Source organism: Aptenodytes patagonicus, chromosome 3, assembly GCF_965638725.1.
Source record: "Aptenodytes patagonicus chromosome 3, bAptPat1.pri.cur, whole genome shotgun sequence".
Classification (NCBI taxonomy): Eukaryota; Metazoa; Chordata; class Aves; order Sphenisciformes; family Spheniscidae; genus Aptenodytes; species Aptenodytes patagonicus.
Window position 1 is genome coordinate 130,048,766 of NC_134951.1, and position 16,541 is coordinate 130,065,306.

The 16,541-nt window shown below is 42.7% G+C and overlaps 2 protein-coding genes across 5 annotated transcripts; one reads left to right on the forward strand and one right to left on the reverse strand.

Annotated features, from left to right (window-relative positions):
- Window positions 1-1,532: 1,532 nt before the first annotated feature.
- MTIF2 (mitochondrial translational initiation factor 2) lies at window positions 1,533-13,593 on the forward strand. 4 transcript variants are annotated; one of them, XM_076335193.1, is made up of 15 exons: window positions 1,533-1,558; window positions 2,232-2,355; window positions 3,025-3,256; window positions 3,755-3,860; window positions 5,150-5,321; window positions 5,792-5,952; window positions 6,376-6,552; window positions 7,086-7,225; window positions 8,480-8,604; window positions 9,387-9,591; window positions 10,450-10,702; window positions 11,401-11,541; window positions 12,393-12,557; window positions 12,773-12,913; window positions 13,335-13,593. In XM_076335193.1, the coding sequence occupies exons 3-15, from the start codon at window positions 3,032-3,034 to the stop codon at window positions 13,502-13,504; spliced, it is 2,181 nt and encodes a 726-aa protein (XP_076191308.1). In that variant the 5' UTR covers window positions 1,533-1,558; window positions 2,232-2,355; window positions 3,025-3,031; the 3' UTR covers window positions 13,505-13,593. The 4 variants fall into 4 exon arrangements, with proteins under 4 accessions (XP_076191308.1, XP_076191310.1, XP_076191309.1 ...); XM_076335194.1 differs by lacking the exon at window positions 1,533-1,558 and adding an exon at window positions 1,734-1,819; XM_076335195.1 differs by lacking the exon at window positions 2,232-2,355.
- A 596-nt stretch (window positions 13,594-14,189) lies between these two features.
- Window positions 14,190-16,479, reverse strand: RPS27A (ribosomal protein S27a). The gene is made up of 6 exons (XM_076335197.1): window positions 16,389-16,479; window positions 16,247-16,308; window positions 15,705-15,759; window positions 15,472-15,557; window positions 14,677-14,808; window positions 14,190-14,387 (listed from the first exon to the last, which is right to left on the reverse strand). Exons 2-6 carry the CDS (start codon window positions 16,292-16,294, stop codon window positions 14,238-14,240), a joined length of 471 nt encoding a protein of 156 aa, XP_076191312.1. The 5' UTR covers window positions 16,295-16,308; window positions 16,389-16,479; the 3' UTR covers window positions 14,190-14,237.
- Window positions 16,480-16,541: the final 62 nt, after the last annotated feature.

Sequence of the window (16,541 nt, forward strand, 5' to 3'; positions counted from 1 at the left end):
CAAAACAAGGTAAACTCTTTAGTTAATTATGCACATTGAGAATGAGAACTGCATAATAAAATGTTTTTTTTTAAAGGCAGCCAGTAAAAATCAAGACTTGCAACTAAGGGACAAAGCCAAGCATTAACAGCCACGTAGTTAAGCGGAAAATATTTGTACAATCCAAACCATCGTCCTGACCTATGACATCAGAAATTATTTGTTTTCAGTTTGCCCTTCAGAAAAACAGGCAACCTATAATAAAGCCTTAAATTAAAACAGTATGAATCTGCGGTTAAGAGACATGTGGATAAAATATGATCCCATGCTAATTCCCAGAGCCTTACAGCAGCGCATAGAAAGATTTCCAGGCAGCATCCAACGGAAGTTCAACTCAAAAAGCAGATTTGCAGTAAACTCTGGTGACAGTTTGCATGCTAAATTTATCTTTCGAATAAAACGTTTTTCAGGTCAATCCCAGACACTCCCATCGCATGAAGGACGCATTGCCCTCAGCATGTGGGCTGGCAGCTCAGTGGTGTCCGTGTGTTTGCTCCATCTTTCTGCCCAATTTTTCTCCTTGTGCAGGAACACAGACTGTGTTTAATGCCCTTTGTGCAATCTTTGATATTTAAGTTTTATTTTTGAGATTGTTTTTCCCATTTTACCTTTGGAGAAACTCTCGAGGGCCCCGTGCATTTTAAGGTATCAGTACCTGGCACATTCATCAGCACATGGTGCCTTTGAAATACAAGACGTTTTTTTTGTCAATACTTGGCATCATAAACGAGCAAATACTTGTAGTAGCGAGATGCTGAGGGTAGCAAAACACACAGCTACTGCCTGTTGCAAGCGTGTGGAAAACCACCTGTGTGAAACACCGCAAGTCCCACATTACAGGCAAAGCGTGTAAAATACACAGCTCCAACATAAGTAGATGAAATTACGGTTATTACTCGTACCACACAATTTGCAGCCGCCTGACGGAGATTGCCGTAGAAGCAGTGGTGTCCCAAGTGGACCCCGAGGCTCAAGGGTGTCGTAGGATGCAACCTGGGATTATCTCTGGCTTTTACAAACGGCATTAATGAGGGAACATTAAGGGTTTTTCGAAAACCACTTACAGAGCTTCCTCTTACGTTTTGTTTTCCTGGTCTACTACGTGATATTATTTCAGAGATGCCAAATTAGAGAGAACTTGAAAGAAAATCAGCCATGTTAAAGCTTTAGATTGGAGGTGGGTGGGAGGACATTGCGAAGAAAAGCTGCTATCTCCCGGTAGGCAGGAGAACCCTCAGTTTAAGTGTGTGTTTGTGTATATATATACACACACATTTAAAAAAAATCCGAAACCCTAGGATGAGGGTGAGACAGCCCAGGAAAAAGCTCCAGCGATCCCGGCAGCGCCGCCGGGCTCCTCCGCCCTGTGAGGGGGTCTCCCGCCTCCTGTGAGGAGAGGCTCCGCCCACGCCCAGGGAACCGACCGTTGCGGCGCGCGGCGGCGGCGGCCACTGCGCCGGCGCAGTGCCCTCCTGCCCCCCCCCCGCGCCTGCGCAGAGAGCGGCTCGCCCGGCGTCAGGCACGGAGGGCGAAGTGGGGAGGGGGAGCGGGCGTTGGTGGCGCGCGGGGGGCCCTTGGTCTCCCTCAGCGGGCCTGTCAGGGCGGGGGGCCGCGCCGGGCCGGCCAGCCATCTACGGCCAGCGCTGTCCCGGGGCGGGGGACAGCGGGGGAAGGGTATGGGGGGGGGCTGTGGCCGCCGAGAGGTCTGCAGCTGGCAGGTCTCGGGAGCTTGGCGGCCGCGCGGTGCGCGTCGTTGCGGTGCAGTCCCGCTCGCAGCAGGGTGAGGCTGTTCCCGAGGCAGCTGTTCGTGTTCCTGCCCTGCGGGGCTGAACGCTGTTTGTTAGACGAAAGGCCTGTGTAGCCTGGTGGCTCCGCTGCAGTGCCAGCCAGCGTAAGAGCAGTACGAGCTAGAGGGGTGCGCCTGTCCCGGCCGCTGGTGACCCACGGGCCCCCAGAGCCACGAGTGGTTTCTTTGCAGTTAGCAACCTCGCGTGGATGTCTTCTCTGTGAGCTTGTCCAGTCTCGCTTTGACCTTGTGTTACATTTTCGGCGTATGCAGCATCTTGTGGCAGCTCCTGGGGGTTCCTCGGTTTTACCGATTCTGCCCCTTTAAAGTTCTCATTAGGCGGGAAAAAAAAAGTAAAAGTAGTTGTTTTGGGTTGGTTGGTTTGTCATCTGCTCATTTCCTGCAGGTATCCGGGTACAAGAGAGTTTTTAAAGAGACCGCAGTCATTCTGAGAGGAACTGGTAGCATTTCACTCATTTGGAGCTGCTTGGAGGATGGTACAAAGCTACCTTTGAGAGAAGACATAGCAGGTAGAGAGATGGCATCGCTGAGCAGAAGGACAAAATAGGCAACTCTGAACAAGGAAGTTCAAATAGGAGACTGTTGTACGGGATAATTAGCAAAATTACTCAAACCAAAGTTAAGATGGTTAAAACAAGAAGCGGGGTGATCTGACAGAAGCATCTTGGAAAGCTTAATTGCTAAGCCAGGGCTTAGCCCCAAAGGACGTCTCTGTCCATGTGACAAGACTAGTATTACTACAGTGCTGTAGCCTTTTAGTGGTGGTGTGTGCTCATGTAAGCGGCATTTTGGAAATGTGTTTTACTGGCTTAGAGAGGTAGGTTGCACCTGGATAATGCTATCAGTATAGCATGAGGAGTGCAAATGTCCCTTTTTTTCTAGGTAGAGTCAAAGAACCTGAAACAGGGATTTTAGTAGTTTATGTTAAAGGTCAGTGGAGATTTGTAAGCTGTGGCGATATTAGTAGACCCATGTGTCTGCAATGGCGTAGTGGGGAAAGGTGAAGCGCTTAAGGAAACTGAAAAACTGGAACAGTTACTAAATAGTTCAACTTTTTCAGCATTAAAAAGCCCGTTTTGAAACGTAACATTTGTGCCGCGTGTTCCTGTCCTTATTATCATAGGAAAGAATATCTTTTGGCTTTGAGACTGATTTCAATGTGTCCTTTGTATTTTCAGTGAGGAAATGAATCGAGGGTTGATACTAAAGTTTGAAAATCTGGTCCAGTTACGTGGTGCTTGCCGGCAGCTGCGAACTGTCTCCTACAGAAAAGTTTACAGAGGACAATGGAAGCCTGTGCAGTCATCTGCACATCCCGTGTGGTCCGTTCTTCTGTATCCGCAGTTCTGGCAAAAAGACAAATTAATTAGTATTGCCTTATCGCAATGCAGACATCTAGCTACAAAGGAGGTAATTAACAAAATCCAATAATCTATGGTTTTATGTGACATTTCAAAGTGCAAGAGCTCAGTTTGAGCATTTTAGTTACAAAACTTTATTAATGAATATAGAGAAGTTATTATAAATTTGTAAGACAAAATGTACTTAATGTATGACTGTATTGTGACTCCCTCTCAAATATTGACTTAAAGTGCTTATACCAGCAGCATCATGAATCTTGCAGAGGCAGGAGGAAACTATTACAAAAATGAAAATTATTTTGTTGATTTTTTTTCCCCTTGTTTTGAAAAATTAAAAATGAAAAAAGATTAGGTGTAGTATGCTATACACTTTAAATATTCAGTATGATGTGTTAAGTCATTCATTTGTTATAATTCATTGGTATTGTAGTAAAAAAGATGTGTTTACATCATATGGCTTGAGACCACTGTCTTTTTAATATTGTTTTTATTATTTCTTAGTCTAAGCCAGCTATGTGTTCCTATATACGTGTCTAATTCCATGTAGGAGACAAAAAAGAAGAAAAAGAAGATAGCACTGACAAAAGGTGAAGTGGCAGTAAGGCAGAAGATGACTATTGAGGAACTTGCACGAGCTATGGGTAAAGACATAGGTGAGAGCCTGCTCTGTTGTTTGAGATTGAATGAAACACAACAGTTAAAATCTATCATGCCGCTTTCATGAGTGGTAAAGGCAAAGATGTCTACGATGGCATTAGGTAGTGGTTGCTAATCCCTCGCTTAGCAAGGTAGATTGTACCCATACCAGAGAAAATGTTGGTAGACACAACGGCAGACTAAAGAGAAAAAAAGTTGGGCCATCCAAGTTACCAGGCAAGATGCTTTAATGTGAAGAAGCCAGGACTTTCCTCTGTCTCCAGCAGAAAGGCTTCAGATCCATGTGGGCTGCTCTTTATGACTGTGTTTCCTAAGTGCTAAATTATTCTGGAAGGAAAAACGTTGCATGCTGGTTTGTTGAAGCTGGACCCGTGTGAGGGAAGAATTCACGGCTAAAGAGAGAAGGCACAAAAGAGCTTCACCCTGCAGTCCAACACTGGGAGCAGGAATCTTGGATTCAGGAGCAATATGTATTCCATTAAAACAGTCGTCTGATTAACTGGGAGCGGGCAGGACTTGTCTGGAAACATTCCCCTCTTTAGGTGACTGCCCTAACAACTGGGTTACAGAAGCAGGCTTGTTCTTTTAACCCCATGAACCACTCCTGGTTGTATAGTGGCTCAGCTTGACCAGTTTTCAGTGATGTTTTAGGGGGGTTATTAGCATGTTTTGACTATTGACATTTGAAATAATTCCATACCTGTATGATACCAATCTCCAGTCTCTTTTTATCCAGCTGGGTACTTTTTCTGGCAAATTTCCCTCTCAGCAATGAGGAGAGAAGCAGAAAAGTCTGTCATGTCTTGCTGTGCATTTCTGAGATAGATTTGTAATGGTACTTACGTCAGCATGTAACAATTTTTGACTACTGCAATATGTTCTGTATTTCTACTACCAAAGAAAGTGGCATATGAACAGATTTATCAAGTTTCCTTCCTCCTTGAGCCACTTCTTTGCTATTTGGTTTAGATGAGTTTCAGTTGTTTTCTTCTTAGGGGTTAATGGAAAAGTAAGCGATGAAAATCTGAGTGAAAAAGAAGATTGTAGCATCTAATGAGGCAGTCGTTTTCAGTAAATCTTTCTGAATCAAGTTGTTCTCTGTAAGTCTGTAGCGTAACAGGAAGTTTTAGATAAGTCTAACTAAAGGAAAAATGCTTTGTGAATGAAACTTATTAGCGTGATATAAACTACTAATGAAAAAGACTTAAACTGTATGAAGTGGTTTTTTTTTTTTGTCCCACATGTTTTTGTGGATGTAATTGTTAAATGTCTATCTTTTCTACAGATCATATTTATGAAGCGCTGCTATACACAGACATTGACCTTGATTCACTCGAACCAGATTCCATCTTATATGAGGACCACATCAAGCTAATTGTTAAAAAATCAGGAATGAAGTATAAATCAGCAAAACTGAAAGAGGAAAAAGAAAGAGAAAACACAGATGCTGTGAAAAGGTAAGTTGTGAACTGTTCTTTTTGGCTCTTTTTATCCTATTTGTTTCTGTAAGTGTTTTTCATACACTGTATTTTCTTTGTTCTGATGGTATGTTGATAATACCTGATGATATAGTCACAATCTGATAATATTTAAAAGGTAAAGTTTATTATTTTGATTTCTTCAGCCATAAAACTGATACTCGGATTTAATTTCTTTTAGGTGAGCTTTTTCTATGCCGTTTTCTGAAGAAAAGCCAATTCTTCTTTGATACACTGATTTGCTGTATTAATTGATGCAGCAGTAAGACTGAGTACTAAGAGGGCTAACTGTGGTGTAGCTAGGATTTGTGATCACAGTGGGGAGAAGCTAGGCTCACCTGTCCATCGCTGAGTTCTGGTGAATGGCTCTTCGTTAGCCATAGTGGGCATTAATGTCGCTCAGTGAACTTTTTTGCTATTTACAAAACGCATTTTTGTTTTAATTGTAGGCCTCCTGCAGACCCAGCGGTACTAACCCCGCGGCCCCCGGTTGTTACTATATTGGGCCACGTTGATCATGGGAAAACAACCTTACTTGACAGTCTACGAAAAACTCAAGTGGCATCAATGGAAGCAGGAGGCATTACACAACACATTGGTGCTTTTCTTGGTATGATTCAAGTGTACGTGCATGTGTGTAAAATGGTTTACTCTCTGTCTTGTATAACGGGCTGACTTGCTGCCGGTTCATTGGGGAAAAATGTTGCAACATAAACACTTTATATGTAAGCAGTGAAAAAGGAAATCATAACTTGTGATAACTGTCATAAATATGTGGATGGAACTTTGAAGTGGATTGTCTGTGCAGTTGAAATTATACTTAGACTCTTAGATTATGAAAGATCCCAGGACGCTTTTTCTTTCCTGAGGAATTAAAAGCACCTTTGACCTCATGCCAACAGTTGTCTGTCTGCCTAAAATATGTCATTATTATTAAAAAAGTTCTCAAAGGAGTGATGCTTGATTTACAGTAGGTCAAATAAAGCTACGTGAAATGCTGATTTTAACATGTACCGTATACATTTGTTCACAGTGCATTTGCCCTCTGGGGAAAAGATAACTTTTCTTGATACTCCTGGACATGCAGCTTTTTCAGCCATGCGAGCAAGAGGTACCCATGTTACTGACATTGTCATACTGGTTGTAGCAGCAGAAGATGGAGTGATGCAACAAACCATAGAATCCATTCAGCATGCTAAAAATGCAGGAGGTATGGTGTTTAACTTGTTAATATTACATTTTGAAATGAGTGGCAAGCCCAGTACCAAAGTTAATATACAAGACATATGTTACTATGGAGCTCAAATAATGAGCGCTTTTCAAACGTTTATTCACCTCTCAAAAGAAACTCCTTGAATTGGAATCCACGGAACTTGGGAAGTAACTGTCGTAGTCCCGTTCTGTCTCCCCTGGGAAGGTGTTTGAAAATATATTGAATGTTAGAGTAATACATAAAGATATTAAAATACTAATTTTTTTGCAGGACTTGCAGGTTTGCGGGAAAAGCACGCATGGGGTGTGTGTGTGTGGGCTTTATTGTTGGGTTTTTTTCCCTTCCCTACTAGGATAACTCCTCCAGCTTACTCATGGTAGCTCAGATCTCAATGGCTGCTCAGGGAATAGGCACCAAGTGAGATGGTTTGTTCTAAGTGGTCATAACCTGCTCTAACCTCTTACTGCAATTGTGCTAGTAGCAGCAAGTTTTGGTTAGGTTGGTAATGAGTTAGTTTGTTCTCTTTTTAGTTCCTCTTATCCTCGCCATTAATAAATGTGACAAACCTGAAGCTGATCCTGAAAGAGTAAAGAAGGAATTGCTGGCTCACGATGTGGTCTGTGAAGAGTTTGGAGGTGATGTTCAAGCTGTAAATATTTCTGCACTCAAGGTAAAGTTTTGGTGGAAAAAATGATGGTGTTCGTGGGTGTCTAATATGTGCATACAGCTGCATTTTTATTTGGCAGCTGGAAAATAAGTGTTTATCTTCCTGGCATTTGACACCTTACTATGAGCTAAGTGCTGCTGGCTCTCACCAGAATTATTTGAAACATACTCCTATCATATTTTGAGGCTCAGACCTTCAGTAAGCAATAATATCTCATTTTTCTTCTGGAAACTTAGTGGATATTTTTCAGGTTCATCCTGATTTGCTCATTGTATGAAATGAGTGCAAAATCAAGGTTGGTGATAATACTATGCATGAAGGGAGAAATTCAAACAAGGGTAAATAAGTATTTTCGTAACACATGCCTAATCACAGGAACATAGTTTTGTAGTGGTCTCACAAGATTTACCATCTTATCCTTGCAAACAACTGGTAGCTAAAAACTGAACTAAAATCTGAACTTTAGTACTTACTTTCAGTTTTGTGGTGGCCAAAGCAGCTTTGTCCAAACTGATGCAGCAGTATCTTAGGCTTATTGCTATCTTTCTAAATGCATTCCAAGTCATTTTCTAAAGTTTCAGGGAAGTTCAAGACCTTCTGAAGTCATGCTTTTACACTTAAAAATAGGCATACGTAAAAATGGCTTCTCCATTCACCTCTGTAGCACACGTTGTTGCCCTAATTCCTGTGGAGCTGGATCTGCTAACTGACAGCTAGCTCGTTGTATCTGTTCTCAAGAATAAAATGTAATTGGAACAAAGGGGAAAAAAAAGAAAACAGACCAACAGTTTTGTCTCTGATGTCCTGGAGTCTTGACTGTGTGGTAGATGTCATCAAGTTTCAATTTGGCTGTTTAGGTGTGTGTTTGGGGTTTTTTGGGGGGTTTGGGGGGTGGGGATGGATGGGGTTTTTTTTGTTTTTTAATTTGCATTCCTAATATACTTGTAGCAGAATATTGCAAGGTCTTTTTCTGCATTTGTCAGCTGGATGCTATGAACAGAGAAGCAAGGAAACTGTCCTTCCTAATATGTCGTGCCTCCTGGACCGGCAGTACAGCGGTCTTAATAGTTTGTTACTTCTGTGCCATCTTGCCTTGAAGGCAAAGGGAGCTGTGCTGTTGGACTGCATTGCATTGTTAGAGGTTCTGAATTAAATGGGGGAATTTGGCACTAAGGTTTCAACTTCTGATCTTACTTTAATTGGGCACTTGGCACTCCCTTTATTCTTTATATTTTTTGTGTGTATGGTTTTAAACAGGGTGAAAACCTCATGGTTTTAGCAGAAGCAACTGTTGCTTTAGCAGAGATGTTAGAACTGAAGGCGGATTCCACAGGCCTGGTAGAGGGGACCGTGATCGAGTCTCGCAAAGACAAAGGGAAAGGGTAAGTAATCTGCTGCCTTTACAACTTCAATGAAGCAATTTGTAACAATGCAGAGATACTGTTCGGGTGGTTTGTACCTCAATGTTTATGTTTAACATTGAACTTTTTGTTGTTGTTAGATAAAACTGTAACAGTTTCTTTGCAGTGTTTGTAACAAAAGCATTGAAATGTTATTCTACAGCATGAGAGCCAGAAAAAGAAGTGATGAAGTGATGGGGCAAAATTCATTGTATGATTGAAATTAAATCCTGTAAGCACAGGAAATAGTTTAAAATGCTAGAACAGATGTGTTTTTTAAAATGTCACTACAAAGTAGGAATGATGAAGCTAATGGTCATAATACATACGCAATTTTTGGCGAATTGCGTGTAACGTGACATTTTACTCTTTTAAATATCTTAGTGCTTTTGCAGGTTCTCTGTAAACAAGGTGTGTTCTGCCCTCTTTAAAAATTAACTGAATTCTAGAAAGTTGTTGGGGCTTGTTTTTTTTTTTTTTTGGTGGGGGGTCACTTAATGTGTAAAATCACTCTGCTGATTTCACAAATGCCAAATTTTGTATTGATCTGCAGAAATGAAAATAGTACAGTACAGGTTTTGGGCTTTTTGCAAGTCACTTTAAAATTTAATTAGCGCTCTAATAAAACATGTCATGGAATATTCTGCCTGCGATTGATCACAAGTACGTTCTGTTTTGTGTTTGTTTACCTATGCTGAGCGTGAAAATGGGGAGAAGAGTTACTTAAATTTTATCTGTTATTTTTCTCCTCTGCTCTTCACTAGTCCAGTTACCACAGCCGTCATCCAAAGAGGAACTCTGAGAAAAGGCTGTGTTCTGGTTGCAGGGAAGACCTGGGCAAAGGTGCGTTTCATGTTTGATGAGAATGGCAAAGCTGTAGATGCAGCCTCTCCGGGCATCCCAGTGGAAATCATGGGCTGGAAGGAAGTCCCTTCGGCAGGAGATGAAATCCTTGAAGTAGAATCTGAGGTACAGAAAGAACTCTTTAATGGAAAACTTACACTGCAGTAAGGTGGATGGGAAGGAGTTGAGTAAAAAACAAGTGATAGCTTTCATTCTAAATAACCCGGATAATGTGATGAAAGACAAAGGGTCATAACATGGGTATTAAGAGACCTGAGCTAGGTGTTCTGTAAGAGGAATGAGGATTTGCATATTGACTCTTTATTTTCCACTGCCCCCACCTCTCCCCTGCCGGACTGTCCTCTCCTCATCTCCATGCATCCAGGTTAACCTGCTTTACAATCACATGAAGAAAGCAGGCTGCCTCTGGAATTAAAGATTAGTCACCTTTGGTTCATGCGTCTGCTTCTGATGGTCATCCTGCCGTCCTCCATGCTTTGTTTGCAATGACTGCAGTCCTGAATGGCTTCTGCTGGGGTAATCTGGGATATGTTCTAACATGTTCCCTTTCTAAAGGCAAAGACTTATCTTTTATATGATCATGCTATCACCCTACCTGGAGAACAATCTGGTACTTAATGGTATCAGCGTTTTAATTTTAGAATGAGAGAACTAGTTTCTGACAAAAGAATATGCATAAAATGTAGCTTGAAATAGGTGTTGTGACAACTGGACAAATACCACATGAAAGAATGAACAATAATTCTCTTCTTCAGTGCAGAGACCATAAAAATAGGCCTTGAGTCATGTTGTTGTAGCCCAGGGAGGAAGTTAGTGTGCTCATTCTCTGCCATCCTTGCAGCAAAATCTATTGTTAAATGTGAAAGAAAATGAGTGAGAGATGCAAAAGGATGAAACTGCATTAATGTGGAGTTTTCTGATGCGGTGCTTTGAAAGGTAATGTTTCTGTTTCTTCCTGCCCAGCAAAGGGCGCATGAAGTTGTGGCTTGGAGAACCTATGTTGAACAACAGGAGAGGATGAAAAGGGATGTGGAAGTTATTGAAGCAAAGCAAAAGGAGCACAGGATGGATTATGAGAAGAAACAACAGAAGCTAGCCCATCTGACCTGGAGACAGAGGAAGGCGGTGCTGTACAAGGCCAATAAGCATCTTATGTTTTCAAAGCCTAAAGAGAGAACAGAGATGGACAAAAATGTGCTATCGGTAATTGTTAAAGGTGCTGTCCTATTCTGTTTACTGCTCCATTGTTCTTGTGCTTCTCAAATGCTCAGTCTGAAGCATAGCTCTAAACTATCAACAAAATTTCTTCTACCAGAAGTTTGATCAGTTTAAAAGTGAAGAAATTATCGAACTTCTCTCAGTAAGGGGAGGGGCATCGGAAAACATCCAGTGGTCAGAAGGATGCGCTTCCCGCAGGGCCAGAGCAACAGGAAAATTTAAGCCCAACCCCTTTACCCAGGAATTCCTGAGTAAAACCCATACAAGTTCATATATATGTATATGTAAATTATATATTAAAAAAAAAAAATACCAGCTATATGAGCAGCAGTACTGCATCAGCAAAATGGAGGACAAGAACAATTACGTGTTAGTTAAAGTGGGACAGGAGGAACTTGGTCTGACCTCACATTTAGTGATATGTAAGCAGTGATGGTAGTAACTGAAAAACTATGCAAACTTGACCTGAAAATGACAGCAGACATGGAGCCTCTGGTCCTATTGTATTTATTCAGTTCATTTTCTGGAACTAATAGACTTGTTAGATGTGTTTTAACATACTACTGAAAATATAGTAAGAATGATAGATGTCAAAAGACTTTATGTTGCATAGTGTGGAGTTGTCATTCCCTTAGTTCTACTTCAGTGTTTCTTTGATGTATACAAAGTCAGCAGTACTACCATTTTTACACGCAGGTGATGTGGATGGATCTGTTGAAGCTATTCTGAACATTCTGGACAGCTATGATGCTGACAGTGAATGCAAATTGGATATCATTCATTTTGGAATGGGAGATATCAGTGAAACTGATATAAATCTTGCTGAAGCATTTAATGGTGAGTGTGTGTTTAAAAATCAATTTACGATTAGTACAAACTCTTCATTGAAATGGGTAAGTCTCATTCTGGTTTTGTTTTCTCGTTAGTAATTAGCAGCATCAATAAGGCAGACTTATATGTATCTCAAAAACATTTCCTTTAACATCAAACAGTAGTGCAGGTGGGGAAGGCTAGAAATCTCATGGAGATGGAAGGACTCTTGACAAGCTGTTGCCAGTAGTTGAATTGTTAAGGTTGAACTCTGACTCTTCACTCGGGTTGCTTTATGATGCTCAAACAGGGCAAAGCTAGAAAAGTAGCTTACAAAAGAATTCCCTTTTGCTCAGGGAGATAATTGGAAAGACTGTGTCAGTAGTTGTTCCTGTTCGTACACTGTAATTCTCACCTGCTGTAGAGGGTGTGGGGTCATTGGACCTGCCATAGTCCACAGTTGGATGAGAATGATTTAGAGTTCACTTCCAGCTTAATTTGGACAACCGAGCTGGTTTTTCCAGCCCAAAAATGGGAGGTCCTTGTCCCTTTACGTAAGCTCTGGTGAGCTGTGCGTAAGCTTTAGTTTCTGCTTGGATACCTCCAGTTCTGTCGTCAGGGCATTTTCTATGAGGGCTTTTTTGAGCCATTTGTTTTGATACAAGGTTAGTCGCAGTCGATGTGCAGTAGTGGGAGAAGTACACGGTCCCTCCTTAACAGGGAAGTAGTGGTAAAATACTGTTTCTTCTTTTGCTGACCGCTAATTCTAACCTGTGCTGGAAGTTCAACATTACAGAATAGACACAGCAGATGCTTTCACTTACTGTTTAAGGAGTGATCTCTTGCAGTCATCACTTGCCGATTGTTTTATTTATCAGGTGTTATATTTGGATTCAGTGTGAAAGCAAATGAAAGTATTAAACAGCTGGCTGCTAAAAAGGGAATAAAAATTAAACTTCATAATATCATCTACAAACTTATTGAAGACTTGAAAGATGAGCTAAATAGCAGACTACCCCCGTCTGTGGTGGAGAATACAATAGGTGAGTTTTCATTGACTTAAATTTCTGCTTCGCAATGTGGCCAAAAGTTTATTCTCCAATGAAGTGTCCCTATTGTATCAAATACTTTTTATTCCTCTGTAGCTGCTTTTGTGTTTTGTTATAAAGCTCGGTAAGTGGAAGAGTGTAGCTTGCTTCTACTTACTGCCAGTTTGTTATTCTCATGTACTTAATACAACTTTACTTTTTTGTTTTAGGGGAAGCTTCTGTTCTAGACATCTTCTCTGTAACAGTAGGAAAAAACAAAATTCCAGTAGCTGGATGCAGAGTACAGAAGGGGCTGCTAGACAAAAAAATGAAATTTAAGTTAATCCGTAAAGGGGATGTTATTTGGAGAGGTAAGTGTAATTGCCACAAAACATGTATTTGCATTCCGTATTAGACACAGCTAGTTCCCTGTGAAGTTAGTGCAAAATGCACGCATCTGCTAGGGCAGTCCCATATGCTATTGAGCCCCTATGCTATTGAGGATGGAGTTGCTCCAACTAGAGAAAAGCTGCAAAATGTCACTGTACTGTTATCCAGACTTTCTTCTAACCACCAACTCTGGTAGGAAAACAGTAGCATCACAGGATTTGCCTGCTGAAAAGGACTGATGTCTGACTGTCACTAGCTGCAAGTGCTCACAATCCCTACATTTTCTTGCTTTCATTTTTGTAGCTACAAGGTGAAACATTAATTCTGTAAGAAGGGCAAACCAAAACCCTTCTATGCTCTGATGTTAGTGGGCTCTTTCTTTGAGGCACTTTCTCTTTGTAGGATCATTATCATCACTGAAGCATCATAAAGATGACGTCCAGGTAATAAAAACGGGTATGGATTGTGGATTGAGTTTGGACAAATACATAGAATTCAATATTGGAGATGAAATTACCTGTTACGAAGAAAAAGAAGTCCAACAGACAACTTCCTGGGATCCAGGATTTTAAAATACATTTGAATACATTAACACTAAAGGACATGTATTATTCCTGGCTGGCCTTCAACTCTTAACATTAAATGAACTTTCAGAGCTGCATGTGAGCTTCTTCATGTCTGATGTTTATATAACAATGTTCTGCTTTTAAATCTTGTCAAGCAACCAGCTTACCTCATTGGAACATGGGATAAACTACAACAATTAATTGCAAGCACTTCAAGTGTCTAAAACCATCACGGTATAAACACTTCCGATGACTGACTATTGGTTCTAAAATAGCTGAACCATCTTTTTTTCTCCTCCTCAGTGCTGCTATACAATTTTTCAGTACGTGGTCTGCATTTTGTTAGCAGGACTCTACTACCCTTTTCTCTAGCATTGACCCGCTTGTAGACATGACTTTGGACCTCTTGATCTCCTGTTTTTCTGGATTCGAACTACTGTAGTGTCTACTCCTCTCATGTTTAAAGAGACCATTTCTAAGGTTAGCTAGTGTTGTTTTTTTTTTCCTGCCATTGCTACCCATTATCTCCTTTGAAGGAGGCTTAACTAACCAAAGCCACTCTTTAAAAGAAATTGCTGCTTCAGTTCCAGAGTCAAAGTATTTCATCTTAGTTGGCAGTCAGCATCCAGAGTTTCACAGATTTTTCTCACTTATCCGCAGACAGGAAATACAGTGCGACAGGAAGCAGAAATAAATCCTTAAACCGTACAGAACTTCAGATTTTTATTGTCTAGTACATTTACTTGTCTTCTGGTTTATTGAAGCAGTATGTCAGACAGCACTTGCCACAATAGTGTCTGTCGAAGTGACTAGCCATGAAGACTCCAGCTCCACACTCCTCAGAGGGGCACTCCCGGCGCAGACGACTGATCTTGCCGTTCTCATCCACCTGGGAAGGGCAAAGAAGCAACATCTCATATATACTCGGCACCTTTTGGCACCAATGACAATTTTGGCAAAGTAGTTTTCGTGATAGTGACTACATCAAACTTCCTAAAGCAAAGTTCAGAAGTACCCAATTGCAACAGTCAGTTTCTCTTCTATTTAACAGGTGGGATATTTGTAAATAGAAGGACTTTAAATACACCAGGCTACGTGCAGACTAGTTACAGGCTTTACGTCCTTCCTGGTGAGAGCTAAATTTTCATCAAGTTTCTCCTAGAGTTAGTTCTACATACCTTGTAGTACTTCAGCACTGCAAGCTTAACCTTCTTTCTCTTATGCTTGTTCTTCTTGGGAGTAGTGTAAGACTTCTTCTTTCTTTTCTTGGCACCACCACGAAGCCTCAGCACAAGGTGAAGAGTTGATTCCTGTTTGTAAAGCATGTGAAATAGACTCAAAAGGCTTTCTCAAGACAAGAATAGCATTTAAGCAGGCTTTTCTTTTATCTACAGAAAGTAGATCTCAAGCACCAGGCAATTAGGAAAGCTCTGAAAGGATTATTCACTATTAAGTCTGCAAATGAACAGGCTCCAGAGAACAGTGGGCTGCTGCATCCCAAACCCTGGAAGGTTCAATTACTGTAAAATCTGTTGTGACTATATTCCTCAGTTCTAACTGCAACTGCAGAATAGTTTCATGATGTAACTAAGTTGACCCGACAGCTATTTGTTGCTCCTCCTCTCTAGTGGCACTCACTGGCCTCGCTGTCAGGTTAACCTGGCAGAATTGAGCAGGATTTTCCACGTTAGCCCCCTAAAGCAGCTCACCACAGAATGCCAAGTGCCAGGGCTGACAGAAAGGAAGCACTGGAATTGGAAGCTGTTGGAAATGTTTTCTTCTGACCTGAAACTACAGACTGGGCTGCAGCAACTGTCAGGTCTACTCCTAGCATCAGTACTACCCAATCCTCAATCAATTGGTTTGGTTGAATCTATGTGAAGCGTTTCTTAGGCTCAACAGCAAAGGTCAGTCTGCTCCAATAGTGCCAGCTAGTTGGTACTACAACACTCTGTTCGGCCTTTCCTACTCACTTTTTGAATATTGTAGTCAGACAGCGTGCGCCCATCTTCTAGCTGTTTACCAGCAAAAATCAGTCGCTGCTGATCAGGAGGAATGCCTAATGGTGACATAAATCGAGATTAAACGAGGAATGTGAACTATGACATTCTATAATAAAATAATACATCGCTGCAGACAATCACATCTGCATAAGATATGCATCAATCCAACAGAGAAGAGCATACTAACTGCATCTTGAACTTACCTTCCTTATCCTGGATTTTAGCTTTTACATTTTCTATGGTATCAGAAGGCTCAACCTGTTATGAAACAAAACAACGGAGTCAAAACGCATTTTGCCTTTTAATTTGCCCAGAAAAGCAGAAGAACCATGAGGAGCTTCAGGCACACCACCTATGCTGTCACGGCCATTTCGGCCTCCCCCGGGGCAGACAGCTCCGGGCAGGCCCGGGCGCAAAGGCGCCGGGCAGCGGCAGGGCCCGCGTTTCTCCGCGCATCCTGACATTTCGGTGCACCAGAAGGCACCGGCCGGCCCGCGGCTCCCCTTCGGCCGGCCCGGCGGCTGCCGCGCTGCAGCACGGAAAGCCCGAGGAAGGCGGGCGCGGCCCTGCCGCCGCACGGGGCCGGGATGCGGCGAGGCCTTGCCGGGATGCGGCGAGGCCTTGCCGGGATGCGCCGTCCCGGGCCGGGGGTCGCGCCTCCCCGCAGGGCAAACCCTCCCCGGGCACCGCTCCCGTCTCCCCTCGCCCGCCGGGGCGGCGCGATGAGGGGGCCGCGGCGACTCACCTCGAGGGTGATGGTCTTCCCCGTGAGGGTCTTCACGAAGATCTGCATGGCGAGGCCGGCACCTGCGGGGGAGAGGCGGTGAGGGGTGGCGAGCCGGGGAGGGGGACGCGGCCACGCGTGCGGCCGCCGAGCGAGGACTCACCCGCGACCTGCTCGCGGAATGGCGGCTCCCCAAAAGAGCGCCGCGCCGGCCTGCACGGGGTTTCCACACGCGCCGGAGGAGGGGCGGGCGGCGCCGCCGGACTACGGCTCCCGGCGCGCCCCGCCGCCGCCGGCCGCGCTGGGGCCTGCTGGG

What these genes read in the sequence shown, in the direction of transcription:
- MTIF2 (XM_076335193.1), top strand. Translation starts at nt 3,032, where the DNA reads ATGAATCGAGGGTTGATACTAAAGTTTGAAAATCTGGTCCAGTTACGT. An exon ending in AGCTATGGGTAAAGACATAG is followed by an intron (nt 3,861 to 5,149) that starts GTGAGAGCCTGC and finishes TCTTTTCTACAG; the next exon opens with ATCATATTTATGAAGCGCTG. An exon ending in CGCAAAGACAAAGGGAAAGG is followed by an intron (nt 8,605 to 9,386) that starts GTAAGTAATCTG and finishes GCTCTTCACTAG; the next exon opens with TCCAGTTACCACAGCCGTCA.
- RPS27A (XM_076335197.1), bottom strand. Translation starts at nt 16,294, where the DNA reads ATGCAGATCTTCGTGAAGACCCTCACGGGGAAGACCATCACCCTCGAG. An exon ending in CTGACTACAATATTCAAAAA is followed by an intron (nt 14,809 to 15,471) that starts GTGAGTAGGAAA and finishes CTTTACAAACAG; the next exon opens with GAATCAACTCTTCACCTTGT. An exon ending in CAGTGCTGAAGTACTACAAG is followed by an intron (nt 14,388 to 14,676) that starts GTATGTAGAACT and finishes TGCCCTTCCCAG; the next exon opens with GTGGATGAGAACGGCAAGAT.